This window comes from Phyllostomus hastatus, unplaced genomic scaffold (assembly GCF_019186645.2).
Source record: "Phyllostomus hastatus isolate PE091 unplaced genomic scaffold, TTU_PhHast_1.1 phas_scaffold_385, whole genome shotgun sequence".
NCBI classification, from domain to species: domain Eukaryota; kingdom Metazoa; phylum Chordata; class Mammalia; order Chiroptera; family Phyllostomidae; genus Phyllostomus; species Phyllostomus hastatus.
In genome coordinates this window covers 13020783-13045870 of record NW_025334026.1, presented here as the reverse complement: position 1 = coordinate 13045870, position 25088 = coordinate 13020783, and the positions used below count along the sequence as shown (strand labels likewise).

The following is a 25088-nucleotide window of genomic DNA, read 5'->3' as shown; positions in this document are numbered from 1 at the left end:
CTGGGACCCACTGAGACACTCAGGGGTGGGAAGAGGCACTGGGTATCTGGCGGGTCCTGGGATTTAGTCTTAGGTAGAGGGTCCAAGAAGGGCCCTGTGGCTTTGGGGGTGCCAGCCTGGGTTGGGGGCTCACCTTGAGGCTGGGCTGGGTGCTGAGCGTGCTCACCAGCCCATGCAGGGTGTCAAACCCCAACTTGATATTGAAGCGCCGCTTCTGTTCCGCAGAGATGTGTGTGATGCGCCGGTTCTCAGTCTTGGGGGTGTAGAAAGTGGGGTGAGCCTAGGAAGGAGTGTGGGAGTGCTTAGGGGTAGCAAAGAGATATCAGGGTGCTGGGATAGTGCCACCTTGTTTTCTGGACGACCCCTGCTCAGGACGGATTGAGAAGTAGAGACTTGGACTCTCGGAGTCCCTGGGCCCAGGGTGGGGTCGAGCTCCCCAGACACTCGCCGCTCGCTACCTGTGGCAGACAGACAGACCCACAGACAGACCAACATAGGGGAGAGGGTCCCATTGACCTGTCCCTCTCATCCTGGCCCCAGACATCAACCCCCCTCTTCTTTCCCCTCCCTCCAACCTCTAGTGTCCTCCAATCCCTGCAACCCCTCTTTACCGATGGGTGCTGGGGGTGACAGCCGCTCTACTTTGGGGACAACCAGGGGCCTGGGAGGGGCCAGTGTGGCTTGGCCCAGAGGTGGCCGGGGTGGTGTGGGGGCCGGAGTCAGGGGAAAGAAGGTGCAGGGGAATTCAGGGACCGTCTCCTGCTGGGGTGGAGAAGGGTGGAGAGTTGGGGTGAAGCTCTGAGGCTACCCCCCACTCCCATTGCACACCATCTTACCGGGGATTCTGGGAGCCGCAGGAGGGCGCCGGATACAAGAGGTGGCTTCAGGGCTTGCTCAGGCTTGGCTGTGCACAGGCAGACTGTGAGGGCCTCTGGGGTCATCTCCCAAGATCCCATCTCTCCACTCCTAGTAGCCCACATCCCGTTCCGGGTTCAGGACCCGAGGTGGTGAGGAATTTAGGAATTCCTAAATTCCTCACCACCCTGCCCCCCAGCTGAGCCTGCCCCTTAACCTTTACCCTCTGCACCCATAGGCTTCCCACTTCCGCATTTGCTTCCCATCTCTCCCTCTGTCAGCCCTGCCCCTCTTAGCTCACCTGCTGTGAGCAGCTGTGTGAGGCAGGAGCTGTTGCCCCCAGCAGTGCCAGGGGCCAAGGTAGGAGGGCTGGGCTTCCGCCCCCTAGGAGGTGGGGTGGGCGGCTTGCCTCTGGGTTGCACATCTTGGGGCACTGTGAAGTGAGGCCCAAATGGGGACTCTGGATACTCGGGGGATAGAAGGTCCATGGGGAAGGCGGCGGGGGCAAGGCCTGGGCCAGACTGTCGGGTGGAAGGGAATGTCGTGGGAGCAGGCAGTGGGGGCACTCCTGATACAGGGGGAACAGTAGGGAAGGAGGATCTGGGAGGGAAGAGAGTTTCTTCTTGCAGCACAGCAGGGGGCAGAGCCATGGAAGGGAAGAGGGGGAGGGCACAGGGCTCAAGGCCAGGCCCTTTAGCAGGGGCAGGGTACTGGAGGAGGGGTGGGGGTGGGGGATGGGGTGGGAACTTAGGCTTGGGGTCTTCAGAAAGGAGGAAATCAGAGCTCAGGAAGGCACTGGAGTCCAGGGAGCCAGGGCAGCTGCTCCAAGCCTGGTTGAGGGAACAGAGAGCAGGGGAGAAAACTTGCCTTTATAGCCACCCAGGCAGCCCCCTGCCCTGGCTGAGCTCTGGACTGGGCACTGGGGGAGATAAGAGAAACAGTCCCTGCCCTTCAGCACACACACCAGGAAAATTATAATCTAATAAGGGGAGACAGTGGAGCACACTGATGCACAAATTAGTCATGAGAAAGAGTATTAATCTTCCTGCACACTCTTTTATTCACCAAGGAATTAATCCATCCATCCATCCGTCCATCCATCCATCCATCCACATATCTGTTTATTCTCTCACCTGTGAGCTAGTTCATCCATTTTTCTACCAGTCCACCAAGTACTAACCCATTCACCAACCCATCCAGTTATCTGTACTTCCTTCATTTATCCACCATACATTCACCAGCCGCTTATCCACCCACTAGCCCATTTGTTGATCCACCAAACTACTCATTCATCTACAAATTCATTCATCAGCCCATTCATCCAGCCAGCCAGGCACTCACCCACCTGTATATACATCAACTCACTTAAGCATCTAGCCCCATCTACAACTCATCTGTCCATCCACCAGCATACCCATCTATCCATCCACTCATTCATTCATTCACTTGCTCAGTCATGGGGCAATCATTTACCCAGTGCTGTTGGTGTGTTTGAACAGTGCTAAGTATGGAAGACGCAGCGGTGAGCAAAACATAGCCCTTCCAGCAAGGAGCTCACTTTCTACTCCAGCAGAGAGACCCCTCAACAATAACTGCAATAGTGCCTGAAAAGTCTGCTGGTGGAGGGAAAAGCACCTAGCCCAGCAGCAGGGAGACAATGTCCGAATTGGGTCTGGGAGTTCTTGAGCTAAAATGGTAGATTTGGTGTTTTCTAAACACACACGCTCAGTTTGCTGGCTCCATGCACTCGTCTGAGCTTCTCTCACCTGACTGGGTCTCTACTGGTCCCTTCGGTCCAAACCCGACCTGTACACTAAAGCCCAGAACTCCCCCTCCTCCAGGAAGCATTCTACAAGCAGCCCAGTCCTTGGCAGTGCTGCTCCCTGTTCTACCTGCCCTCAGCCTAACTCCCCCGTAGCCATCTTGTGAGTTCTGCTTCATGAGGGTCTTTCCTCCCCAGATGACTCTCATCCTTCAGGGGTCTTTCTCCCCCTCCGGTCTCACTCGGTGGGCCAAGCAAGCACAGGACTGGGCACCCAGAAAGTACCCAGAATACCTCCTGGAAATGGACAGGTGAGGTGGGTGGGGTGGGGGGAGTTCACCTGCAGGTGGTGATGCTCTGAGAGGTGGGTCACGCCCGAGGAGGCAGGGAGCACCTCTGAGCCCAGGATCCCACTGTTGAAAAGGGAGTCAGCCGTGGGACTGAAGCTGGGGGGCTCCAGGAAGTTTGAAGGCGTGGCTGTCTGTGGGGGGCGGTAGCTGGTGAAGAAATCTGTAATTCAGACATACAGAGTGGCAGCAGTTAGGGCGAAGGCCATGGCTGGAAGCTGTGGGAGGAGAGCGGGCCTCATGCCCTGTCCCCAGGCTGGGTTGGGGAGGGGGGGCTTCCACAGAAGATTGTGAAACTGGGAGTTTCTGTCTCACTCAGGGGAAGCAGCGACATGGGCTCGGGTGGGATGGGCCTGGGTGGGAGACAGCAGGGGACTGTGTAGGGGTGTGGGTAGGACTCTAGAAGTAGCCCCCCCACTGAGCCCCACACTTGGCTCACGAGGTCCCCCATTCCCATCCCCAGGCCTGGGCCCTCCCCTTGTCTACTGCTGTCACCAGCCCTGCTGGGGACCTAGAAGTGGGGGAGGGTAATAGAGTATGCCAGAGAGGGAAAGGGGTGAGGTCCAAGGGAGGAGCCCCAGGGTGACAAGAGTTCAGGAGGTGAGTTAGGGGTGAGAGGGGTCAGGCGGTCAGTGCGTCTGTGGGACAAGGTGGTTTGCAGGAAGGCCAACAAGCAGGGCCTCAGTGGTAGAATCCAGGAGTGGGGTGAAGGGGCTAAGGGGATCATAGCAGGGGTCAGAGGATGGGCTCAGAGTGAGGCTGGAGCGAGGGGCTTCTGGAAAGCTGGGAAGAGTTGGTGGGGAGGAGGCAGCCAGCTTGTTTGAGGTACAGATTGTGTAAACCCCGGGCTATTCTGGTTTTGGGAAGCAGCTGCCCGTGGCCTGACCACATCCCGGGCCTGGGCGCCACCCGCCCGCCCGCTCCCTTCCGGGCACCTTTCTCTGACCCTGACCAGCCTTCAGTCTGTACCAGCTCCCAAGGCCTCCTAGTCTGGTCAGACCCAAACCAATGAGCCTTGATGGGCCCCAGACCTCCAGCCAATGGAGCTGGTGAGGCCTCTCCCTGGAGGGCCCCCTCGAAGGAGACCCAGGAGTGGGACAGAAAAGACCACACCAAACCTTGAGCCTGACGGGGGTCATACCTACGTGTGCATCTTATGTGACTCTGAGGCTCACATGTCACTGGGCAGCCAACTCTGCCTGTCAGTGTGTGGTCTCTAGCAGCGTCCGTCTGTCTGTCTCCCTGTCTGTCCCACTGTCTGTGGCTCTAGGTCTGTGTTCACCTGCCCTGATGTGAGCTGCTGGGCGAGTGCATACCTGCCCTGTGCCCACGCCTGTGTGTGTTTTTTCAGCCACACAGTCACAAGGGATCTTCTTGCTGTCCTGCTGCCTCTTTTTAATAAAGGGACTGGGTGGCAGAGGGTGAGCAGTTACTGAGCCTTCATTCTCCAGCCCCTAGGGACCGTGGGTCTCCTCACGAGGCCCCTTGAAGCCTGGGCTCTGGAAACAGCCTCATCCTGGGTCTGGTCCCAGGATGCTGAGGGCCACAGAGCAGCTCCCTGTGCACTGCTATTGCTGTCTCCCAGGGCTTGGCAGGCCTTATGGAGCAGCCAGTCCAGCTCATCACTGAGTCACCACTGTCCCCTTATCTGAGACTGTGGACATGTCTCCACCCGGTCTTGAGAGACGCTGCTTTCTAGCCGTAGCCACCCACTGAGTCTCTCCTAGTCTCTGTTCCCTCCACCGACCTGCCATCCTCTCCCGGAGCCCTTCTCTTACCCAGGCTCCCTCCCCTTCTTTGAGCACCCCTCACCAAGCCCCTTAGCTCTCACTGAACCCTGCCCTCTCCAGCCCCCTCACTGGGTTTCCTTTCAAGTGAGGAGCTCTTAGGGAAAATCAAAGAGGCAGCCCAAGTAGCTCTAGTGCTCCCTGCCCTCCAAGTGCATGGAGCACTACAGGGACCACACTAACCATCTCTTCTGCATGCCACCCCCTACAACAGGTTGCCCACACTTGACCCCCACCCCAGCAGTCACCCTGGTCTGAGAGAAGTCACTTCCTAGCCCCAGGTTTTGCCCAGATCCCGGAGTGGGGGTGGTTGAGCTCCTACCTGTGGCAGGGTTCTGTGTGCCCAGGCAGGGCCTCGGCCCTCCCAGGCTGGTCTGCTCCCAGGGCACTGCCATCAACACTTCTGCCCCCTCAGCCCCCACCCCTGTCCAGGGCTGAGACAGGGGTGGGGGTGGTTCCTCATTCCCTAGTCCCCGCCCCATAGGCCTCCACCTCTTGAATGACAGGGCCAGGACCCTGTGGGGAAGGAGTGCATGGGTCACGGAAACTAAGCCTTTATCCCAGGAACCCTTTTCTGCCCCTCTGCCTTGGCTGAGCCTCGATGTCTACCTGATCCCTAGAATGGCTATGAAGTCCCCTAAGTCTGTGAATATCAGGGGCAGTCTTCAAGATCTACAGCTATGTGAATAAAGCAACGTGGGGACGTCTACCGTAGAAAAAAAACCACAATAGACATTTGTCCACATGTGCTCATTTTACACAGACATGAGCATCTCTGGAAGGACTTACTCCTGTGACCTGGTGGCCCTGCGGTCAGGAGAGAGAGGTAGGGAAACATACTAAAAATGCTTTACTAGATATAATTCCTGGGATTTTCTTAAAAATAAAATAGGAGAGGAGAAATGGGTGGTGTCTAGATAGAACAAGACTGGCCAAGAGTTGATAAATATTGAAGTTGGTGATGGGTACATCACCATGGGTACAGTACGTGAGGGTTCGTTGAACTCTCTCTCTCGTTGTATGTTTGAAGTGTTATTTAATAAAGTTTTAAAATGAATTCTATAAGTAAATAAATGCAAACAAATCACAGTCCCTCTGCCCCCTTAGAGAGTGCCAGCATCCGCTGCTTTCCTGGGAGCTCCCAGAGTCTAAAGCTTCGATGACTCTGGTCCCCCATCCCCGGCCCAGCTACTGGGCCTGGCCCTGCTCTCACCGGAGGCCACACCAACTTCATCCCAAGGCCATACAAAGGGACGTCAGGGAAATCCCCCAGAAGTCACCCAGACCATCCGCTCTTCCGCGGAGCTGGCCTGAGGTCAACATGGGGCTCTCCTCACACTGACCCTGCCCGTCCACCCCAGGGGCGGGGCCTGCCCCACCTGAGATCTCCATGAAGTCATCCAGGCTGGGCTGCAGAGGTGTCAGTTCCGGCTGGATCATGTCAGCATTGCCAACGTAAGCTGGAGGGGGCAGCAGTGACGTCAGGAGCAGTAGGAAGGTGGAATGGGTGTCCCTGTCCCGGGCCACCCTCCCTTCGCTGCCTGATTCTCACAGGCCTCCTTTGCTGGGCACAGGCCTCACCGTCCTCGGGCGGCAGCTGCAGGGGCGTGGAGCTGGGCTGGGTCATGGTGAAGAGCGTGTCGGAGATGTCGGACAAAAAGGAACCGAGATCCAGCAGCTGCCGCCCGCCAGGCTCCTCCGCCGGTCCCCCCAGCAGCACGGGCACCACGCTGGAGAAGAGCTGCTCACACCATCGCTCCGGTGGCTGCCACTCCCCCTCCGTCTAGGGAGACAGAGGCGGCAGTGGCAGCCCGAGGGTTCCGCTGCTCCTGCTTCTCCTCAGACTGGGGGCACAGGAGTGGCCCACTGCCCTGGCCCTTCCATATCACCCCCTGCCTGGGGGATGAAGTGGCAACCTGCCAGAGGGCCTCCCTTTGCAGTCCCTCCCCGCCGCTCTCTGGTAGACGCAGTCTGCTGCCTGGAAGGCTAGGGTCACCCCGTTGGCCTCTCACAACTACTCACAGGAGGTAGACCAGGAGGGGTACTGAGGAGATACAAGCACTCCTCTTGCCTTCTATACTTTTTCCTGCCAGGGGCCCTAGTTTTTAGGACCCTTTATTCCTCCTTGACTCCCCACCACTTGCTCAGTCAAGCAAAAGGCTTAGGGTCTTCCCACCACTGCTCCAAGGGGAGAAGGGCTCAATTAATAAACCAGAGGATGGGGGCCATGCCCACTCCCCTCGTGCCCCGCCTTCACATCCTGCCCCCTTCACCACTGCTTCGCTCGCAGAGGGAAGCTGTCCATTTTCTGGCTCCAGGGAGCACTCACCTGCTTTGGGGCCAGGAGATCCCCTTCCTTGCTGGACTTACGGAGCTGCAGGAACACAGAGACGTGAACACTGGATTCTTTGCCCCTCCTCTATCATGCCCCTCCAAGGTCTCCCCTACTCACAAGCTCCCCCAAATCAACAGGATCTCCCACTTCCCTTAAGGAGCTCCTCCGCCCTGGGAAGTAAGGGGACTGTGCGAATAGCCACACGGTGGCGCAGTCAGCCTGGGTCTTAAAGGAGGGCGGAGTCGGAGGTTGGGAAAGCTCCTCTACGGGTCTTCAAAGAGCCAAGCACCGGCAGGGAGAATGGTCTGGGGCGTTCCCTGGGGCCCCCACTGACCCGTTTCTTGTAGTAGATGCGCCACTTGTGGTACTCGCGCATCACCACCTCGATGCGCCGCTTCCAGTAATTTCCTTCCAGGACTACAGCCTGCGGAAGGCGGGGAGGAGGCTCAGTGCGAAGGGTAGCACTGACTTCACCCCTCACTCAGTCCCAATCTGGGCCGGGCCCTCCAGCTCATTGCGGAGCGAGACTGGAGCGAGGGGTCGGGTTTGGTGGGGAGGCAGGTGGACGGTGGTTCCCTGAGTCTCAGCTACCTCCGGTTTCCGGTGCTCATCAGCCTCAGGCCCCTGCAGGGGGGTCACGAAGCCACACACAGGGCTCTTCCTCTTCTCCACATCTGAAAGAAGGGGGCCAGGTCAGGAGTGCCTAGGTCCCTCTTCTTTCACCCCAAGGGAACTGGAACTTGTGTCACCCTATGGAATTCTGCCTGGCCTTCAATGCTCAGATTAAGTGCCACCTCCTCCAGGAAGTCTTCCCACCTTCTCTAGTGCTATCAAATCTTCCTCTTCTGTGCAACCCTGTGAAAGTAACCCAGTCTAATAGTTGTGAAAGCAATGCTTGCTGAATGGGATCAGGACCACAGGGAGTGAGCAGCCCCAAGAACATCCTGGTTAGGCTGGCAGGCCAATGGCCTGGAGCCCTTGGTCCTCTGCCTCAGGCTTCTTGGCACTGCCCATTCTGATGTCAGAGAACCATGCCTTGTCCACTCCAGGCCACCTACCTGAGTGCTTTTTCCACCTCCTCTACTCCCTTCCCTGTCTCTAATCCTGATCTCTCTCCAGGCTCTTTCCTTTGTGCCTGTATACACATTCCAGGTTTTCCTTTACCTCCCAAAACTACCCCTTCCCTATGCTACCCAACAAGCTAACCCTTTTGCTCTGCCCTTGGCTTTCCTTCCAAACTCCAGAAGGGTTGTCACTTGCCACCTCCACCTGTACACCTCCCAATCTCATCTTCACCTCCTGTCACTCAGCACCTGTCCCCACGCCTATCCCCCACCCACTCTCACCCTGCCCCTTTCCAGCTTCAGACCCACTTCCCAGTTGCCTATGGACCCTCCACTAGGATGTCCCAAAACTTGCCACTCTCGGGTGCTTGGGAAATTCCCTCCCCAGCTGGCACCTCCTTTGGGCTGCTAGCACTGCCTCCCAGGCACTAAAACTCCCACTGATTCCCAGATTCCTGTCTAATCCTCGGACTAACCATCTTAACCCCAAGGATGTATGACCTTTCTTCCAGTGTCCCCTCCCCTTTGTATTCTCACTGTCATTTCCTAGTCTGGAGTCATTTCTCACCTTGACCTCTCTGACCCCAGCTTCACACTCTCCAGCCCACCTACCTTCCCGCTGCAGCCAGGTCATTTCTTCCTACAGCACAGTTCAGGCTGGAATCCCTCCAGGGCTCCCTAAACCTCCACCACAAAGCCCGCATCCTCGAGCCTGGCTTTCCATCCCTCCACGACTAGTCCCATGCTTCTCCTGCCTTTCCGTCTCCTCCATACGACCCACCCCGAAGCCAACAGCTCCCCCACACATCCCACCCTCTCGTTTTTTTCTGCCTCGTGCTCACCTGCCAACCTGCCAAGAGAGCCCAGAGCAGCTTCTCTTCCAGAAGCCTTCCCTCCTCTGAAACCCCCTGGTCACGTCTGCCTCTATCTCCACCTGCCTTGACCATTTTTCTGCATGCTGGCCTCCCCACAGGGAGTGAAAGTGGGAATTGTGCCCTGTTGCCCAGAATCCCTGCCTAGGCACAGAGCTTGGCACACAGCAGGTCTTCAAAGCCCTGGGCAGTGACTTTTTCTGGCAGTCTTGACAAAAAGGACTTCAGGGGTGCCCATGGGGGCCCATCCTGCTGAGCCCTCAGCAGACTTCCTCTGGGACAACTGACACAGAGGAGCAGGACTACCCAAACATGACATTTCTTGGGACTCCAACATCATTTCCAAAGTTCTGCCCTACACGTCATTCTCCAAAATGATCCCTGTGAGACGGGGGAGGGTTGCTGAGCCCAGCTTGGACTGAAAACAAAAAGATAGGCCCTTAGGTGCGTGGACTCCTGCAGGGTTAAGGGTCTCAAAGAGCATCTGCCTGGCTTTCCAGATGAGGAAATGAGCACAGGGAAAGAGTAAGTCTGCCCAGGGGCCTGGCCAACTTGCCCTTCCCCCACCCAGGGGCACTGTGCTCTCCACAAAAGGGCAGGCTTTATTTAACCATGAGAAATCCATCCATTCATGCAGCAACCTAGCCCCTCGCACCTACCCTGGGGTAGACGCTGGGACAGAATCCACGGATGACTCTGGGTCAAAATGAGGAAAACACACACACGACAAGTGCTAGTATCAGGAGGAGAGCCTGCCCATGAAAGGGGCACAGTGCTCGGGCAATCAGAGGAAATTGAGCTGATCTGGGGGAAAAAGGGAGTTCTGGAGGCCAGGAGCCTGCAGAAGAGTGGCAGGTGGGGGGTGAGGTGGGGATGAGCCAGGTGGCCCTCCAGCAGTCACCACCCCTCTTTCTCTTCTCCCCCACGCCCCCTTTCTGAAGCTCACATCCAAACCTTGGGTGCTCAGGGAGGAGGAGCCGACATTTGTTCTCTGCTTGCCCATGCTCTTGGTGTTATCACAATAGCAGTGACAGACCCCAGGGCCCACCCTCAGCGAGCCCTTGTGTGTGTCTGCCTGGTGCGGAGATGGGATCACACTGAAAACTCACAGTAGACCTCAGCAGTGGGACCTATTATTGTGCCCAATGTACCGATGAACAAGCTTTGGCTAGGGGAGCCTGGAAGTCCACATAGCCAGGGCATACTAGAATTTGACTCAAACCCATCTTTGCCTGACTCAGAACCTGGGGTCCTTCCAGCAGCTTGCACAATAGCTGGAGACCGAGGTCTGTCTTGGGTGAGCGCCCTGGGTTTGCATCCTGACCAGCTATGTAGGGAGGAGGAGACAGACATTGACACTGACTCCCCCAGCCCACCAGCTTCCCTGCTCCGGCAGGCCAGTTCCCAGATGAGGACCAGGAGCCAGCCAGCAGGGTTCAGTGAAAGGAGCACTGGGTCCAGAGTTGGAGAGCCCAGGACTTTCCAGCCACAGCTCTGCTCCTTTTATGCTCTGTGGCCCTAAGCAAGTCACTTGCCTTCTGGGTCTCACTTGCTCATGTATAAAATGAGGGTAATAATACCTATTTCCCAAGGTTGCTAGGAAGCCTCAAGTAAGATGATTTATGAAAGTGCTAGACACATAAGTGAATAGAAACCAAAAACACTCCGTCTCTCTGCCTAGGTGTAATCTAGTGGGGCCAATGCAGAGAACACCGTGTGTGGTCCCCCGACCATCTGTTTCCGGGTAGCCTTTGATCATGGCAGGACCTAACTGAGCTTGACAAGGTCCCTACACAGGGCCAGCTAGTCTGACGCCTCTCAGCCTCTGCTGCCTTGCCAGGGGGTAAGGTGGGGAGGTCTTGTGTCCCCAAATCAATGACCATGACTTTCTCAAGGGTACCTCAGATTCAACTGTCATTCACTGAGCACTTTGCGCCAACCTATTCATACCCGTTATTTCCACATCAGTCCTGAAAAGTAGGACTATTGGCCTCATCTATAGTTGAGGAAATAGGTTTAGAGAGGTTAGACAACTTGCCTGCCATTGCACAGCCAGCAAGGGGCAGAAACAGGGTGGGAAACCAGCTCTGCGTACTCCGAGCCTGGAGTCCCTTCCACTCTACCGCATGGCCTCTCCGGGCTCCCTCCTGCGAAATTCCACTGGGGGCACTTGGTGGGGGTTCAGTAAGTACTTTAATGAAAGGCTGGAAGAGACCCACGCAGGGTCCTCAGTTTCCCCATTTGCAAAGTGATGGGATTGACCCACATAGTGTCTAACACCTCTTTCTAACACCAATGGGATGCAGAATGAGCCTTGAACTGCCCACCAAATCTCCGCCCACTGTAGGACTCCCAAGAGTGAGACCACTCTTAGAGACACATTCCCCAAGACTTTCTGGGGGTCAGAAGCCTTCTGGGTGCTGATGCTGGAGGCTTGGTCTCCCCCAAAGCACTCTGTTGGTGCTAGCTGGGGATTCCTGGGCAGCCACCCTCCATCCCCCCACCCCACTGCAGCCCTTCCGCTGGGCACGCCCACGTGCCCACTCACACTGGATATACCAGGCCCTCCAGATGGCATTGTTGAGGCGGATCTTGTCTCGGCAGAGCAGCTTGAGACCTTTGAAATTCTTCCACTTGGGAGACACCAGCTTACCACTGTCAGAGGGAGAGGGCTGGGTCAGGGGGGTGGCAGAGAAAGGGGAAGGTTGAAGGGGGTTTCTGCAGGGGCTGGCCCTACACCCTTCTTGTGCACTGGGCACTCTCTGTGGTGGGCAATTTGAGGGACCTTCTCAAATCTTGCTCCTCGTTCTAACCTGCCTGAAATCCTGTCCCTGACCGTCTGGCCTTTAAAACACCCTGCCGGGTCCCCACTAGGGGCCCTTGTGTTCTTTGGTGAGATGTGCTTGTTAATCTACTACCAGAACTAAGGCAGTGGCTGGGAAATATTCATTAGCTTAGTCCTCGTTACAATAACACCCAGTGGCCTCACAGGCAACTAGGGTGGGTTCTGAGATACAGTTCTTACTGAAGGAAACTGAGGGTGAGGAAGGGAAAGGGGCATGCCCACGATCACATGGCAGAGACTCATTTGGGCTTTTTCTTTGCCAGTCTTGCTGGCCTCCTCAGGTCCAGGGGATGGGCAAGGTTTGTCTGGGTGGAGAGGAGGCCTCTTCACCCGAGGTAAGCTCCAAGCAGTCCGTCACTGTGTTTTCATTGCCCTTCTGGTGTCTGCCAAGCTCAGAATTCTGGGATGGCAATCTACACTGAGCTGGAAGGTGTGTCCCTTCTCAGGGGTGTGCCCAAGACAATACTATTAGGGCCCAAAGGAAGGTAGCTAGGATGGTGGAGTGGTGAGCAATAGGGAGACAGCACCCTGACCCTGACCCTAGCAGTCAATCAAATCCATGAGCTAAAAGGGCTCTCTACACAAGAGAAGGGCTTCCCTGACTGGTGTAGCTCAGTGGATTGAGCGCGGGCTGTGAACCAAAGTGTCGCAGGTTCGATTCCCAATCAGGGTGCGTGCTTGGGTCGCAGGCCATGACCCCAGCAACTGCACATTGATGTTTCTCTCTCTCTCTATCTCCTTCCCTTCCCTCTCTAAAAATAAATAAATAAAATCTTAAAAAAAAAAAGAGAGAGGGGCTTGACCCTCAGGGTCCTGCTAGGCACAGGCCAAGTCTGCCTCCTCCAGGGAGCTGACCTAGGAGGTTAGGATGTTCAGGGTCTTAGACCCCTGCTTGTCCCTCCCTCCTCATGGTTTACCAGGCAGGGCTGTATACCAGTCCCCTCTGGCCCACCTTCGCCAACCCTTACTCACACAGAAGGCTGAGGCCTCAAGGCTTAGTCTTGCAGAACATTACACCTGCTGTCTCCCGGGGCCTCTCCCTCATCCTGGAGGTAAGAGGTGGGTGGGTGGTATTCTGACTCCTAAAGCCCCTTGGGTGCACAGGTCACTGAGTCCCCTCTCCTCTTTGGTCTCCAGGCTCCGGGGCACACCAGGCTTCATTACCCAAATAGGGTACATAGCTTAAGTGCACAGGCCTGCTGGCTGGCCCCCTCTCTCCTAAGTTAGATAAACACCATCTGTCTGGAGAAGTTGGTGGGGGAGGGGCACTCTCACCTCTCCTGGGCCAGTTTCTTTTGTAGCACTTGATGGGGAGGGAGGTAGCCTCCTGAGTTTATCGCCCCAGCCTGTATCCCAGCAACCTTCCAACCCACTCTGATCACCCAGTGCCCCACCCCCACTTTGCCTACCCTTCCTCTTCCTGAGGTTATAGTGTTTGTGGCCAGGTAGGGCTAGGGGAAATGGAGACAGTGACAATGTCTAAGCCCAGGAGGAAAGGTGCTGGACCTGTTGGCTGGGAGGAAAGGAGAGGAGCAAAAAGCCTTGGAGCGAAAAGCCTTGAGGCCAGGGTTCAAGGACTGCTCCTGACCAGTAGAAAATCTGAGTCTTGGGGATGGGAGGGGGATAACCCAGAACTGCTAGTTCAGTTCCTCCTACCCCCACACATCTCTACCTTGTAGCAATTCCCTTAGAGTCTCCTTGACAGGGTCCTCTGACTCCCCTACTTCCCTGAGGCCGTTCTTTCCAGAGCTCTGATTATAGCTCTGGCCAGCTCTGGCCAGCTCTGACGGTGAAAAGTGTGTTCTTGGAACTTCTAGAACTTGCCTCCCTGGGGCTTCCACCCACAGAACCATGGAACATGCAGTTCCTCCTAGAAGAGAAGTCCTTCCTCTGCCCACACTGCCCTTTTGATCCAGAAAGCTGGCCAGGCATCCCCAAGCTGTCCTCTGTGTCAAGCTGGCCAGTTCCTCCCAGTACCTCTAGACAAGGGTCAGGGTGCTGTCTCCCTATTGCCCAGTACCTCTGCCTTGCTGTCCTATCCCATCCATTCACTCCCTTGGGGCACCCTAGAGATTGCTTCCACAATCCTCTCCCTTCCAGGGAACCCTATAATTAGGGGCCTTAAGGGCTAAAACAGAGCCCTGGCTGGTGTGGCTCAGTGGATTGAACGCTGGCCTGTAAACCAAAGGGTTGCCAGTTTGATTCCCAGTCAGGGCACATGCCTGGGCTGCTGGGCAGGTCCCCAGCTTGGGGCACATGAGAGGCAACCACACATTGATGTTTCTCTCCCTCTCTTTCTCCCTCCCTTTCTCTGAAAATAAATAAATAAAATCTTTTTTTAAAAGGGGATAAAACACTGTCCCAGTCTGAGCCCCAGTTTTTTTCTCTGTCAAATGGAAGGACCCAAAGTCTCCTCTAGTACTAAGCTACCTCCATCCCTGGAGCAGGCCAGAGGGAGCGAATATTCTGGGTGTTTAGGGAGAAAGCACAGCGCTCTCCATCCCAGCTGCCCCTGACTGGGATAACACCACTTCCCCTCAGCCTTTCAGTGGGAGCAGTTCTTGGAATCTGCTCTGTCCCCTACCTTGCCACCTCCCCTGAAACTTCCCTTTTGGACACCCATGGTCTGGGGTGGGGGTGGGGGCGTGCATTAGCCAGCCCAGGTAGAGAGGTGTGTAGTGAAAAGCTGAAATTCAGAGTGGGTGGGGGAATGGGGGGGTCCTGAGGGAGCCTGGGGAGGTGCGGTGCCTGTTCTCCGTGTACCAGGACCTTAGATGCCCTGCTCCGGCAGTCTGTGATGGGGGTGGGGCAGGGGGTGGAGGGGCTGGGAATTTGAACTTTCCACATTGGTCTGGTGCCTCAGACGGTCAGGTTGCAACATGACCTGGGCCCGGGGCCAGAGCTTGAGGGCCAAGGTTACATGCCTCCAGCCAATGGGGTCGTGGCTGGGCTGCCGCTTTTGGGGGTGGGGAATACTTCCCCCCACAATCCCCACCCCAGTTCCGGCTCCTGGGCAGCAATTGCTAGTCTGTAGACAACAGTTCTCTGAAGGGGAGGAGTGCCGCGGAGGAAAAGGAATATTTGCAGAGAAAAGATCAAGGCCGGCCGATCCCCCTTCATACCCTGCGGTTTTCCGTTGATAATTTATCCGGGCCCCTCAGCTCTGGGGAACTTTGCTCCAGGGCAATGGGCCAGGACCCAGGTTCTCACCCTCCCCCGGGACGTCGGCGTGGAGCTGGAGCCAGGTGGCAGCGCTATGCGGTGCACCAAGCTGGAGTCCCAGGAGGTCTTAGGCTCCCAGCCTCGCGCAGTGACTGGCGTATGCGAGCCCAGGCCTTTCGGGCACCAGCCCCTCACAGCCTGCAGCACCTCCTGCCCGGCCACGGCTGGGAAGCTCTGCAAGACGTGTCCCCCTGGGTCCGCCTGGAGAATCCTCCTCCTGCCACCCTCGACCTGGCTGGTCAAAAACAGGTGTCCCGGCAGTTGGTGGGGGGCGGGGGTGCACGATGAGAGACTGGGTTTCAATCGAAGGTTGGCAACGAATTGGGGTAACCGGGATAACGGTTGGGCAAGAGGCATATCGCGAGGGTGCAGAAATAGAGTGAGCAATAGAGTGAGCGTGGGCTGGGGCTGCTGGGGAGGGTGTGGAAGGCTGCAGGTGATCAGATAGAGTGGCCCCCAGGTGGGGCGAGGGGTGTGTGTGACAGGATGGTTTAGGGTCCTGAGAGCGCGAGGGATGCCTTGGCATCTTTGTGGGCAGAGGAATGGGGAGGGGGAGGGGTCCCCGGTGGGCCTACGAAGGTCAAGGTGGAGGGCAGGCGGTCTGCGCCCTGGGGAGAGTGATGGTCGTGAGTGTGGGAAGCAGAAGGTGAGCAGGACCATTGGGGATCAGCAGGCTGGGCCAGGGTCAGAGGACTCTCGGGGCGGGAGGAGGGGGAATCCAGGATGTGCCCATAGTTTTGGAGAGCAGCCAGGGACCAAGGTTCGGGGCAGGTGGGGTGTCCGGGGCCCCAGCGCGCGGTCCCGCCATGGAGGGCCGAAGCCGTCGGGCCCAGGAGCCGCCCTCACCTGTAGGCCAGGCTCATGCACTCGAAGAGGCGAGTAAGTGTGGGGTCGATGCTGCGCGGCCCGAAGTCGGAGAACCCCGCGGGCCCCTTCTGGTCCCGCCGCCGGGTCAGCCTGTCGCTGTGCGGCGACGACACCATGAAGTGACCGCTGTGGATGACCTGTGAGCGATGCAGCCCGCCGGCGCTGCGGCGGGTACTCGGGTCCTCCGAGTCTGTGTCTGAGTCCGAGTCTGGGCTGGGACCGACCCGTGGGCCCTGCAAACCCGCGGCCAGACCTGCCAGCGTCCCGGTCGTGGCCATCGCTGCTGCCCTCTCGCCTAGGCTTGGTGGAGCCGCAGGGCCGCTACTGTGGCCCGACAGACCACAGTAGCGTCGTCCCTCCCCTCGGTCCCGGTAGGTTGCTGGAGGAGGCGGGGCCGCGGGTACTCAGCGCGGGGGAGCAGACGGGGGCGGGGCTTAAATTAACATAAAACATCACGTGGGAGCGCTGTGGATCCCTTTAGAGGGTTAAGTCCCTATGTTACCAAACGCCGTCCCTTCTGCTGTGACCACTTGGACTTGGGTGTGACCCCTACTTTGCCGAAAAGATGTCTCAGGATTCGATTTTAAGTCGTGCACACCTGAGCTTGAAAGCACGTTAGTGCCTGGGGTTCCCGCTTTCAGAAGCACTTCCCATGAAGCCCCTCACCTAACAATTACCCTCCTGCCCTCTCTGATCTCCTGCCTCCCATTCACCCTCTCGCAGTCATCCACACAGCTGGAAGCACCTCTCAGAAGTCTAGTGTGGCCTGGCCCACTGGAGGGTCTCAGGACCCCCAGTTGCGGTTATAGTCATCACTAAATTGCACAGAGCCTCAGAGGGTTTTTTGAATGTGAATACTTTGAAGCCAAGCAGAGCCAGTACCAGTGGTGATGGGTGACGGCTCCCAAGGTGGAACCTTGCTCACCTCGCCCTGGATATCCCCCAGGCAGGCCATATGCTCAGGGCCCCTCTTTTCACCTACCCTGAGGTCTGCCTTACAGTCTTGTTTCTGAAGTCCCTCTTCTCATCCTGAGGACACAAACCAGGCTGTTTGGTAAGAGGCATTCACACCTGCCACCTCAATGGCACCTGTCACAATCCTCAGAGGTGGGGTTCTTGCCCCACTTCACTGGGGCACTGGAGTCCACAGGAGTGGGGAAATGCCCAAGTATCTGCAGAGGCAGAGCAACAAAGCCTGGTCCAAAAGATTTCCAGACTTCCTGCCTAGGGCCATCCCTGGTGGGGGCCAGGAGGGCTGGAGGCAAATGCTCACCCCCCTTGGCTTTGCTGAGAATGTGGCCTACATGTGGTCACATAAATAAGATAGTCAGTTGGGGGCTGAAGGCTTGGGAAAGGTTCCCACACAGTGCTTTCTTCCATGGTAGGGTCACACAGCTTCCACAATCAAATGGCAGTGCCCCGGGGGTCCCTGGCCTGGCTGAAATTGTTACCCAAGGCTGCTCGCCAACTGGCTCTTTCACCCACCTATGTCCTTTTGTTGGGTACCCTCTGTCCCTGACAAACAATCACCTCACATTCCCAGGAGCCCCATCTGCTCTCCTCCACTCCTTGCTTGTTGTCCCCTGTAGAGGGTGCACTCTCCCTGTCCATCCCTGTCAGATCCTGGGAGGACTTGGGTGCCCACCTCAGCCTGCCTCCTCTGGAGAGAGAGCCATCCCTCAGTGGCCCTTTTGGGATCCTTGGCACAGAGACCAACAGGGTCATTACTCTTTCTTTAAAAAAAAATATTGTTCAATTACACTTGTCCCCATTTGCCCCTCATTACTCTCCCCTGCCCTACCCATCGCCCCCACCTTCCACTTTCAATTCTCTCCCCCTACCCCCACTCCCATTGTCTTTGTTCATGGGTCCTTTATACACGTTCCTTGACTTGACCCTTAGGGTCATGACTCATTATGTGCCTATCTGGCTTCTTCCCTGGCCAGTGGGTCCTGAGGCAGAACTGTGTCCCAGGGTCTCTGAACCCTCACACAGGGAACTCAGGGACTTGGGGAATGCATGGAGAAGGGCATGATGCTAAGAGGGACTGGTGGCCACTGTGGTGGGATAGGGATAGAAAGCAGGGTCCCTTGGAATCTCCTAGCTTCAGGGGTCCTGGCTTAAGCAGAGATCTGAATTGATCCTGGCTCTGTCAGTAATTCCACGAATGACCCTAGGCAAATCTGTCTTACCTGGGCTCCGTCTCTCCACCTATGAAATGGGAAGCTGAATTCGGTGATTTTTCAGGGTCCTACAATTTTCACCACCTCTGGCTCTAAGCCTCTGCCATCAGCATCCCCAGCTCACCCCAACATGTTCCCCCAGGTTTCCGGTCTCCAGGAGACAATCTTCCCAGTTGAATGTCCTTTGGTTCAAGAGACTTTCCCCTGAGCTGGGTCTCAGTAGAATGGGTCATCTCCCTTACCCTATGGCCTTCCACTTCCCCAGCCACTAGTCAGCCCTCAACAGTCACTGCACCTTATCTCCATCCTCCTCAGGACCTGATAACACCTTTGGAGGACTAAGCAGTGAAAAGACAGTCCCTACTGGTATAATTCAAAACAAAACACTAAGCTGCACAATACATGCAATGGTGTCTGTGAATTCTGACTTCTTCCATGACTACATCTTCAATTAAAATGTTATGTGTGTGTGTGTGTGTGTGTGTAACTGATTTCCCCTCCAAAAAAAACCCTAAATACTGGGCTTTGAATGTGTGCTTCGCCAGCTTCCTCAACCTATGTTTTTGGCCATTTAAGGAAGTACGCACTCCTCGTTCCAGGCACTGTGTTCAACACTCTCAGCCATCGTCTCTAGCCCTACTGCAGTAAGTAGTATTGCCTCCACTTTACAGGTGAAGAAACAGGCTCAGAGAGGTGATACTCTTGCTCCCTAGCTAAGAAAGGGCAGAACCAAGTCTGACTCTGAGGTCCAGTCCCCTTCATGCATGAGGCTGAAGCTCTCTGCTCGTAAAAAATGGTTCTAGCCACAGTGCGACTGGAGAAACCAAACCAGCTGGTGGTATGAGGGGCCTGGCACACCTGGCAGCAGGCACAGACATTTCAGGGTGCTCTTGCCCAGATGACACCACAGGCTTGTGTGACCTGACCCAGCTCACCTTCTTGCTCCCTTTCCCATTTGGCCTCTGTCACCCACTGTTCTGTGTTCATATCTTCTTACCACATGAGTCCTGTTCATGACCATGAATGAAGATGCAGGACAAGGTCCCAATCAGGTTGTGAACACCTGCTTGTTCCGTTGATCCTGCCTGACACTATACCCTGCCTCTCTCCCAGTCCTAGTTCTCAGGATCTGTCCCCCGTACTGCCCTTCCATGTCGGGAAAGCTCACCCATCCTAGAAGTGCCACCTACACTTCCCACATGTTCCCGCAGTTTCCACAACCCTTGCTCAGATACAACTAATTTCATCTGGCTCTGCGTTCACCATGAGTGGTGCACATACCTCTCTTTTCCACTAGAGGGCGAATTCCCTGAAAGCTAAAACCACATCTATTTCTCTCTACAGACCCTTTTCCTCTCAAGTGCAAATATGCAAATGAGTATTTGCTGAATGAATGGGTTTCTGCTATATCTACCTGCTCAGTTGTTCTATCTATCCATCCACACACACACAGATAACATTTATTAAGTGCATATTATGTGCCTGTCCCAGTGCAAGGTATTTCACTTTTTTGAAAGTTAAAAAATGGAAAAGCAAAGATTCAGAACTTTTTACATACATAGAGGTAGAAAATGCATTAGAAGTTGCTGGGAGTTGGGAGTAGTTGGTGTGGAGAAATGGGGAATCACTGCTAAAGGGCGTGGGGTTTCTTTTAGGGTGATGGAAATGCAGAATTAGTGTGACGGTTGCATAACTTTGTGAACGCACTACAAGTGACTTTAAAGGGGTTAATTTCATAATATGTGTATTATATCTCAGTAAAAAAATAGACACTTTAACACACAATTTCATTTGTTGGTAATCCTCTCAACTGTGTGTATGTGGGTATCAGTATTTTTATCACCATTTTACAGAAGGAGAGACTGAGGCTCTGAGGAGTGAAGTGATCTGCCGGGTCACTGTGAGAGTTAACTGCAAATAGCCAATGTTTATGGAGCCTAACCTCACTGCTCTGTGGGATCTTAACAGTCCCATGATTTTCAACCCATTTTGTAGACTAGGGAACTGGCTTTGCTGAAAGTCTACAGGTAGGAAGAGAACTGAGATTCAAACACAGGCAAGCTGACGCCAGCCTTCTGCACAAGCACCTACCTTCTTAAATTAAAAGGGTTAGTGATCATTTGTGGGGATGTGGAGCACTCAGGACCTCATCCACTGCTGTCACCGATGTAATTCGGTACAACCACTGTGGAAAACTATTTGTCACTATCTACTAGAGCTGAATGCCCACACACCTTATGACCCAGCAATTCCAAAGAAATGTAGGTATGCATGCACCAAAAGACATGTACAAGACTACTCAGGACAACATTATTCTCATTAGCTCAATATTGGAAACAACCCAAATGTCTATTAACAGGCAAGTGGATAAATACATTGCAGTATGGGCACACTATAGAATATTAGCACAGCAATGAGAGTGAACACTCTACAGCGAAATACAACTATATGGATGAATCTCACTGACAGTATGTTAAGCAAAAGAAGCCTGACATGTAGTCCTGGCTGGTGTGGCTCAGTGCATTGAGTGCCAACCTGTGAACCAAAGGGTTACTGGACCGATTCCTAGTCAGGGCACATGCATGCGTTACAGGCCAGGTCCCTGGTAGGGGGCACGTGAGAGGCAACCATACATTGATGTTTATTTCCCTCTCTTTCTCTTTCCCCTCTGTTTAAAATAAATAAGTAAAATATTTTTTTAAAAGAAGCCTGATGTGGAAGTGTATGTGCTGTACAATTTCATTTATATAAAGCTCCAAAACAGGCTAATCTACAGTGTTGGGAGTCAGGGTTATGTTCAGCCTAGGTGACTAGAAGGGGTTTTCTGGGGTGCTGCTAACATTTTATTTCTTTATCTGGGTTTAGGTTACATGAGTGTTCACTGTGAATACTTGTGATGTGTGCACTTTTATATGTATGTTAGACAAACGTCTTATAAAAGGGAAACTGAATCTGCACAAGGATACACATATATAATCAGGAAGCCTCACTAAAGCCTGCCTTGGCTGGGGAGGAAGGATCTGTTGCGTGAGTTGAGAAAGTAGAAGATGGAGAGGTGGATGAGAGTGAGGAAGGAGTCTTAACTGTTTCTAAGTGGTAGCAAGTTGGGAAGTCATTTTCCCTGCCTGGGTCTCAGTTTCTGCACTGGTGAAATGGATGAATAAACCATGAAGAAAAAATGGATAAAAATGACCACATTAAGGGGGAAAAATGGCCCGAATGGAAGAACAGATCAAAGCCCCACAGCAAATACAACTAAGTGACCAAGAGATAGCCAACCCATCAGATACACAGTTCAAAGTACTGGTGATCAGGATGCTCACAGAATTGGTTGAATTTGGTTGCAAACTAGGTGAAAAAATGAAAGCTATGCTAAGTGAAATGAAGGAAAATGCACAGGGAGCCAATAGTGATGGGAAGGAAACTGGGGCTCAAATCAATAGAGTGGACCAGAAGGAAGAAAGAAACAACCAAATGGAAAATAATGGAGAAATAAGAATTCAAAAAAATGAGAAGAGGCTTAGGAACTTCTAGGACACCTTTAAACATTCCAATATCCAAATCATAGGGGTACCAGAAGGGGAAGAGAAAGAGCAACAAGTGGAAAAGTTATTTAAACAAATAATAAAGGAGAACTTCCCTAATCTGGCAAAGGAAATAGACTTCCAGGAAGCTCAGAGAGTCCCAAAGAAGTTGGACCCAAGGAGGAACACACCAAGGCACATCATAATTACATTAGCCAAGGTAAAAATGAAGGAGAGAATCGTAGAAGCAGCAAGAGATAAGGGGGCAGTAACCTACAAAGGAGTTCCATCAGACTGTCAGTTGATTTCTCAAAAGAGATCTTGCAGGCAAGAAGGGGCTGGAAAGAAGTATTCCAAGCCACAAAAGGCAAGGACCTACATCGAAGATTGCTCTATCCAGCAAAGCTTTCATTTAGAATGGAAGGGCAGATAAAGTGCTTCTCAGATAAGGTCAAGTTAAAGGAGTTCATCATCACCAAGCCCTTATTATATGAAATGTTAAAGGGACTTATCTAAGAAAAAGAAGATAAAAAACATGTATAGTAAAATGACAGCAAACTCAGGATTATTAACAACCACACCTAAACAAAAACAAAAAACCAATTAAGCAAACAACTAAAACAGGAAGAGAACCACAGAAATGGAGATCACATGGAGGGTTATCAGCAGGGGAATGGGAGGAGGAGAGAGGGGAAGAAGGTACAGAGAATAAGTAGCATAGATGGTAGGTAGAAAATAAACAGGGGGAGGGCAAGAGTAGTATGGGAAATGTAGAAGCTAAAGAACTTAGGACACATGGACATGAATTAAAGGGGGGAAATGTGGGTGGGAGGGGGTGTGCAGGGTGGAGGGGAATGGAAGGGAGGTAATGGGACAACTGTAATAGCATTATCAATAAAATATATTTTAAAAAATTGACCAAATTAAAATGAGGAAGATGGATTGGATTAATTTTCGTGTCAGGAGCATCCATCAAATTGTTCTATCAAAAATATAGGTTTCAACATATAGGAATAAAAAAAACAACTTTTCTTTGCAAGAGACATATTTCACATAGACTTTCTGCTTGTATGTTTATGTTTAGTGACACTACAAGTAGCAGTCATAGTGCTTGTATATTTTTAAATCATTTTTTAAGTTAATGTTCGAGTACAGTTGTCTCCATTTTCCCACCACCACTTTCCCCCATCCCTCCCCTCATTTCCCACCCTCAATCCTGCCCTCCTTTGGCTTTGTCCATGGGTCCTTTATACGTGTTCATTTACGACCCTTCTCCTTCTTTCCTCCGTTATTTTCTTCCCCCTCCTCTCTGGTTACTGTCAGTTTGTTCTTAATTTCAATGTCTCTGGTTATATTTTGCTTGCTTGTTTGTTTTGTTAATTAGGTTCCACTTATAGGTGAGATCATACGGTATTTGTCTTTCACTGCCTGGCTTATTTCACTTAGCATAAAGCTCTCCAGTTCCAGCCATGCTGTCCTGAAGGGTAGGAGCTCCTTCTTTCTGCTGTGTCACATTCCATCATGTAAATGTACCATAGTTTTTTTGATCCACTCATTTACTGATGGGCACTTAGGCTGCTTCCAACACTTGGCTATTGTAAATTGTACTGCCATGAACACTGGGGTGCATAGGTTCTTTTGTATTGGTGTTTCAGGATTCTTTGGGTATAATCCCAGCAGTGGTATTGCTAGGTCAAAAGGCAAATCCATTTTTAGTTTTTTGAGGAAATTCCGTACTGTTTTCCATGGTGTCTGCACCAGTCTGCATTCCCACCAACAGTGCGCTAGGGTTCCCTTTTCTCCACATCCTCTCCAGCACTTGCTGTTTGTTGATGTGTTTATGATGGCCATTCTGACCTGTGTGAAGTGGTATCTCATTGTAGTTTTAATTTTCATCTCTCTGATGGCTAGTGATGCTGAGCATCCTTTCATATGTTTCTGGGCCCTCTCTATGTCCTCCTTGGAGAAGTGTCTGCTCAGGACCTTTGCCCATATTTTAATTGGATTGTTTGTGTTCCTGGTGTGGAGTTGTGTGAGTTCTTTATATATTTTGCAGATCAAACCCTTGTCCAAGATATCATTGGCAATGTTTATATATTTTTAAACTATACAAATAACAAGTTAAAAAAAGTCCTATGTAGACTGTCTCTGATCCCAACTGACAACCAGTATCTTTGTACTCTGAGGTCGTGAGAGTGGAGGATGAGGGAGAGGCGGGAGAGACAGAGGAGAAAGCACAACAAAGTGACTCTCATGTGAGTAACCAGCCATTTGTCTGCCCACCCATTCATCTCTTCATCTGTCTGTCCATCTAGCCATTTACCTATCCATCTATCCATCCTCAAATAGTCAATCTGTCCTCCTATTTGTCCATTCATCTACCGGTCTATCCACTCATAACATGTTAACCCATCCTTCCATCTCCTACCAATCTGTCCATCTGTCCCTCCACCCTTAATCCATACATCTACTTCACCTTCCATCTTTTCATCCATCCCTGCCATTTAAATACCCACTTATCTGCTCATCCAGCACATGTATTAACTGTGGGCTGATATTAAGTCCTCAGTTAAGCCAGGGGTGGGGTGTGGGGGGATGCTCAGATACTTATAACATGACTTCTGCCTCCAAGCAACTCTGCAGAGGAGAGTGAGCCACCAGTGACTCAGAGAGGGGCAGAGATAGTGCCCGGAACTGTGGACGTTTCATGGAGGGAGGACTGACTTGCAGTGTGGGAGTATGCTAAAAGAGAGGGTATGCTTGAGGTGGACCTTGAAAGACAGAGCAGGAGTTAGACACGCAGAGGGAGGAGAAGGTATTCGGGGAGGGGAGAGCAGAGGCAAGGCAGGGCTGGGGAACGACAGAGTGGCAAGTCATTCAACTGGCTGGGGTGCCAGCAGGGTGCCAGCAGCCTATGTAGCTGCCATGCTTCCTGGAAGCCACTCCCGGCCCTGCCCCTAAGCCTGGCTCCAGTGGGCACTGAGGCATCTGTACCAGTGCCACTCAGGGTGTGGCCCATGGGTCACTGCCAGGTCATGGATTCTCTCAACCAGGTCATGACACAATAAATATATAGGTTGAGAATGTTCAGAAACATTTATATCAATTTAATAGAGTAAGTTGATATCTGTTGAACATAATCATAAAATGTTGGGCTTATAGTTTGTCTATTTTTTCAATTTAAGTTTTTGTTTTTCTAAAATATTTTACTTATTTATTTATTTTAGAGAGGGGAATGGAGGGAGAAAGAGAGGAAGAGAAACATCAATGTGTGGCTGCCTCTCACACGTCACCTACTGGGGACCTGGCCCACAACCCAGGCATGTGCCCTGACTGGGAATTGAACAGGCAACACTTTGATCCCCAGGCCAGCACTCAATCCACTGAGCCACACCAGCTAGGGCTCAATTTAATTTTTTAAGTAA

At 53.1% G+C, this 25088-nt stretch overlaps 1 protein-coding gene across 5 annotated transcripts in view; it reads right to left on the bottom strand.

Annotated features, from left to right (window-relative positions):
- Positions 1-25088, bottom strand: part of MLXIPL (MLX interacting protein like) — a 34495-nt gene that overhangs the window by 2055 nt on the left and 7352 nt on the right. The window contains exons 1-13 of one of the 5 annotated variants that reach the window (XM_045819408.1): positions 15936-16322; positions 11571-11677; positions 7678-7760; positions 7421-7510; positions 7081-7125; positions 6333-6534; positions 6131-6211; positions 2958-3127; positions 1157-1685; positions 837-904; positions 612-762; positions 346-458; positions 134-253 (exon numbers count right to left, since the gene is read on the bottom strand). In XM_045819408.1, coding sequence (XP_045675364.1) covers positions 134-253; positions 346-458; positions 612-762; positions 837-904; positions 1157-1685; positions 2958-3127; positions 6131-6211; positions 6333-6534; positions 7081-7125; positions 7421-7510; positions 7678-7760; positions 11571-11677; positions 15936-16234 — 2058 coding nt within the window. In that variant the 5' untranslated portion in view covers positions 16235-16322. Of the gene's footprint in view, positions 1-133; positions 281-345; positions 459-611; positions 763-836; positions 905-1156; positions 1686-2957; positions 3128-6130; positions 6212-6332; positions 6535-7080; positions 7126-7420; positions 7511-7677; positions 7761-11060; positions 11184-11570; positions 11678-15935; positions 16323-25088 lie in introns of those variants that run through there. The other 4 variants (XM_045819409.1, XM_045819411.1, XM_045819412.1 and 1 more) reach the window with 4 other exon arrangements.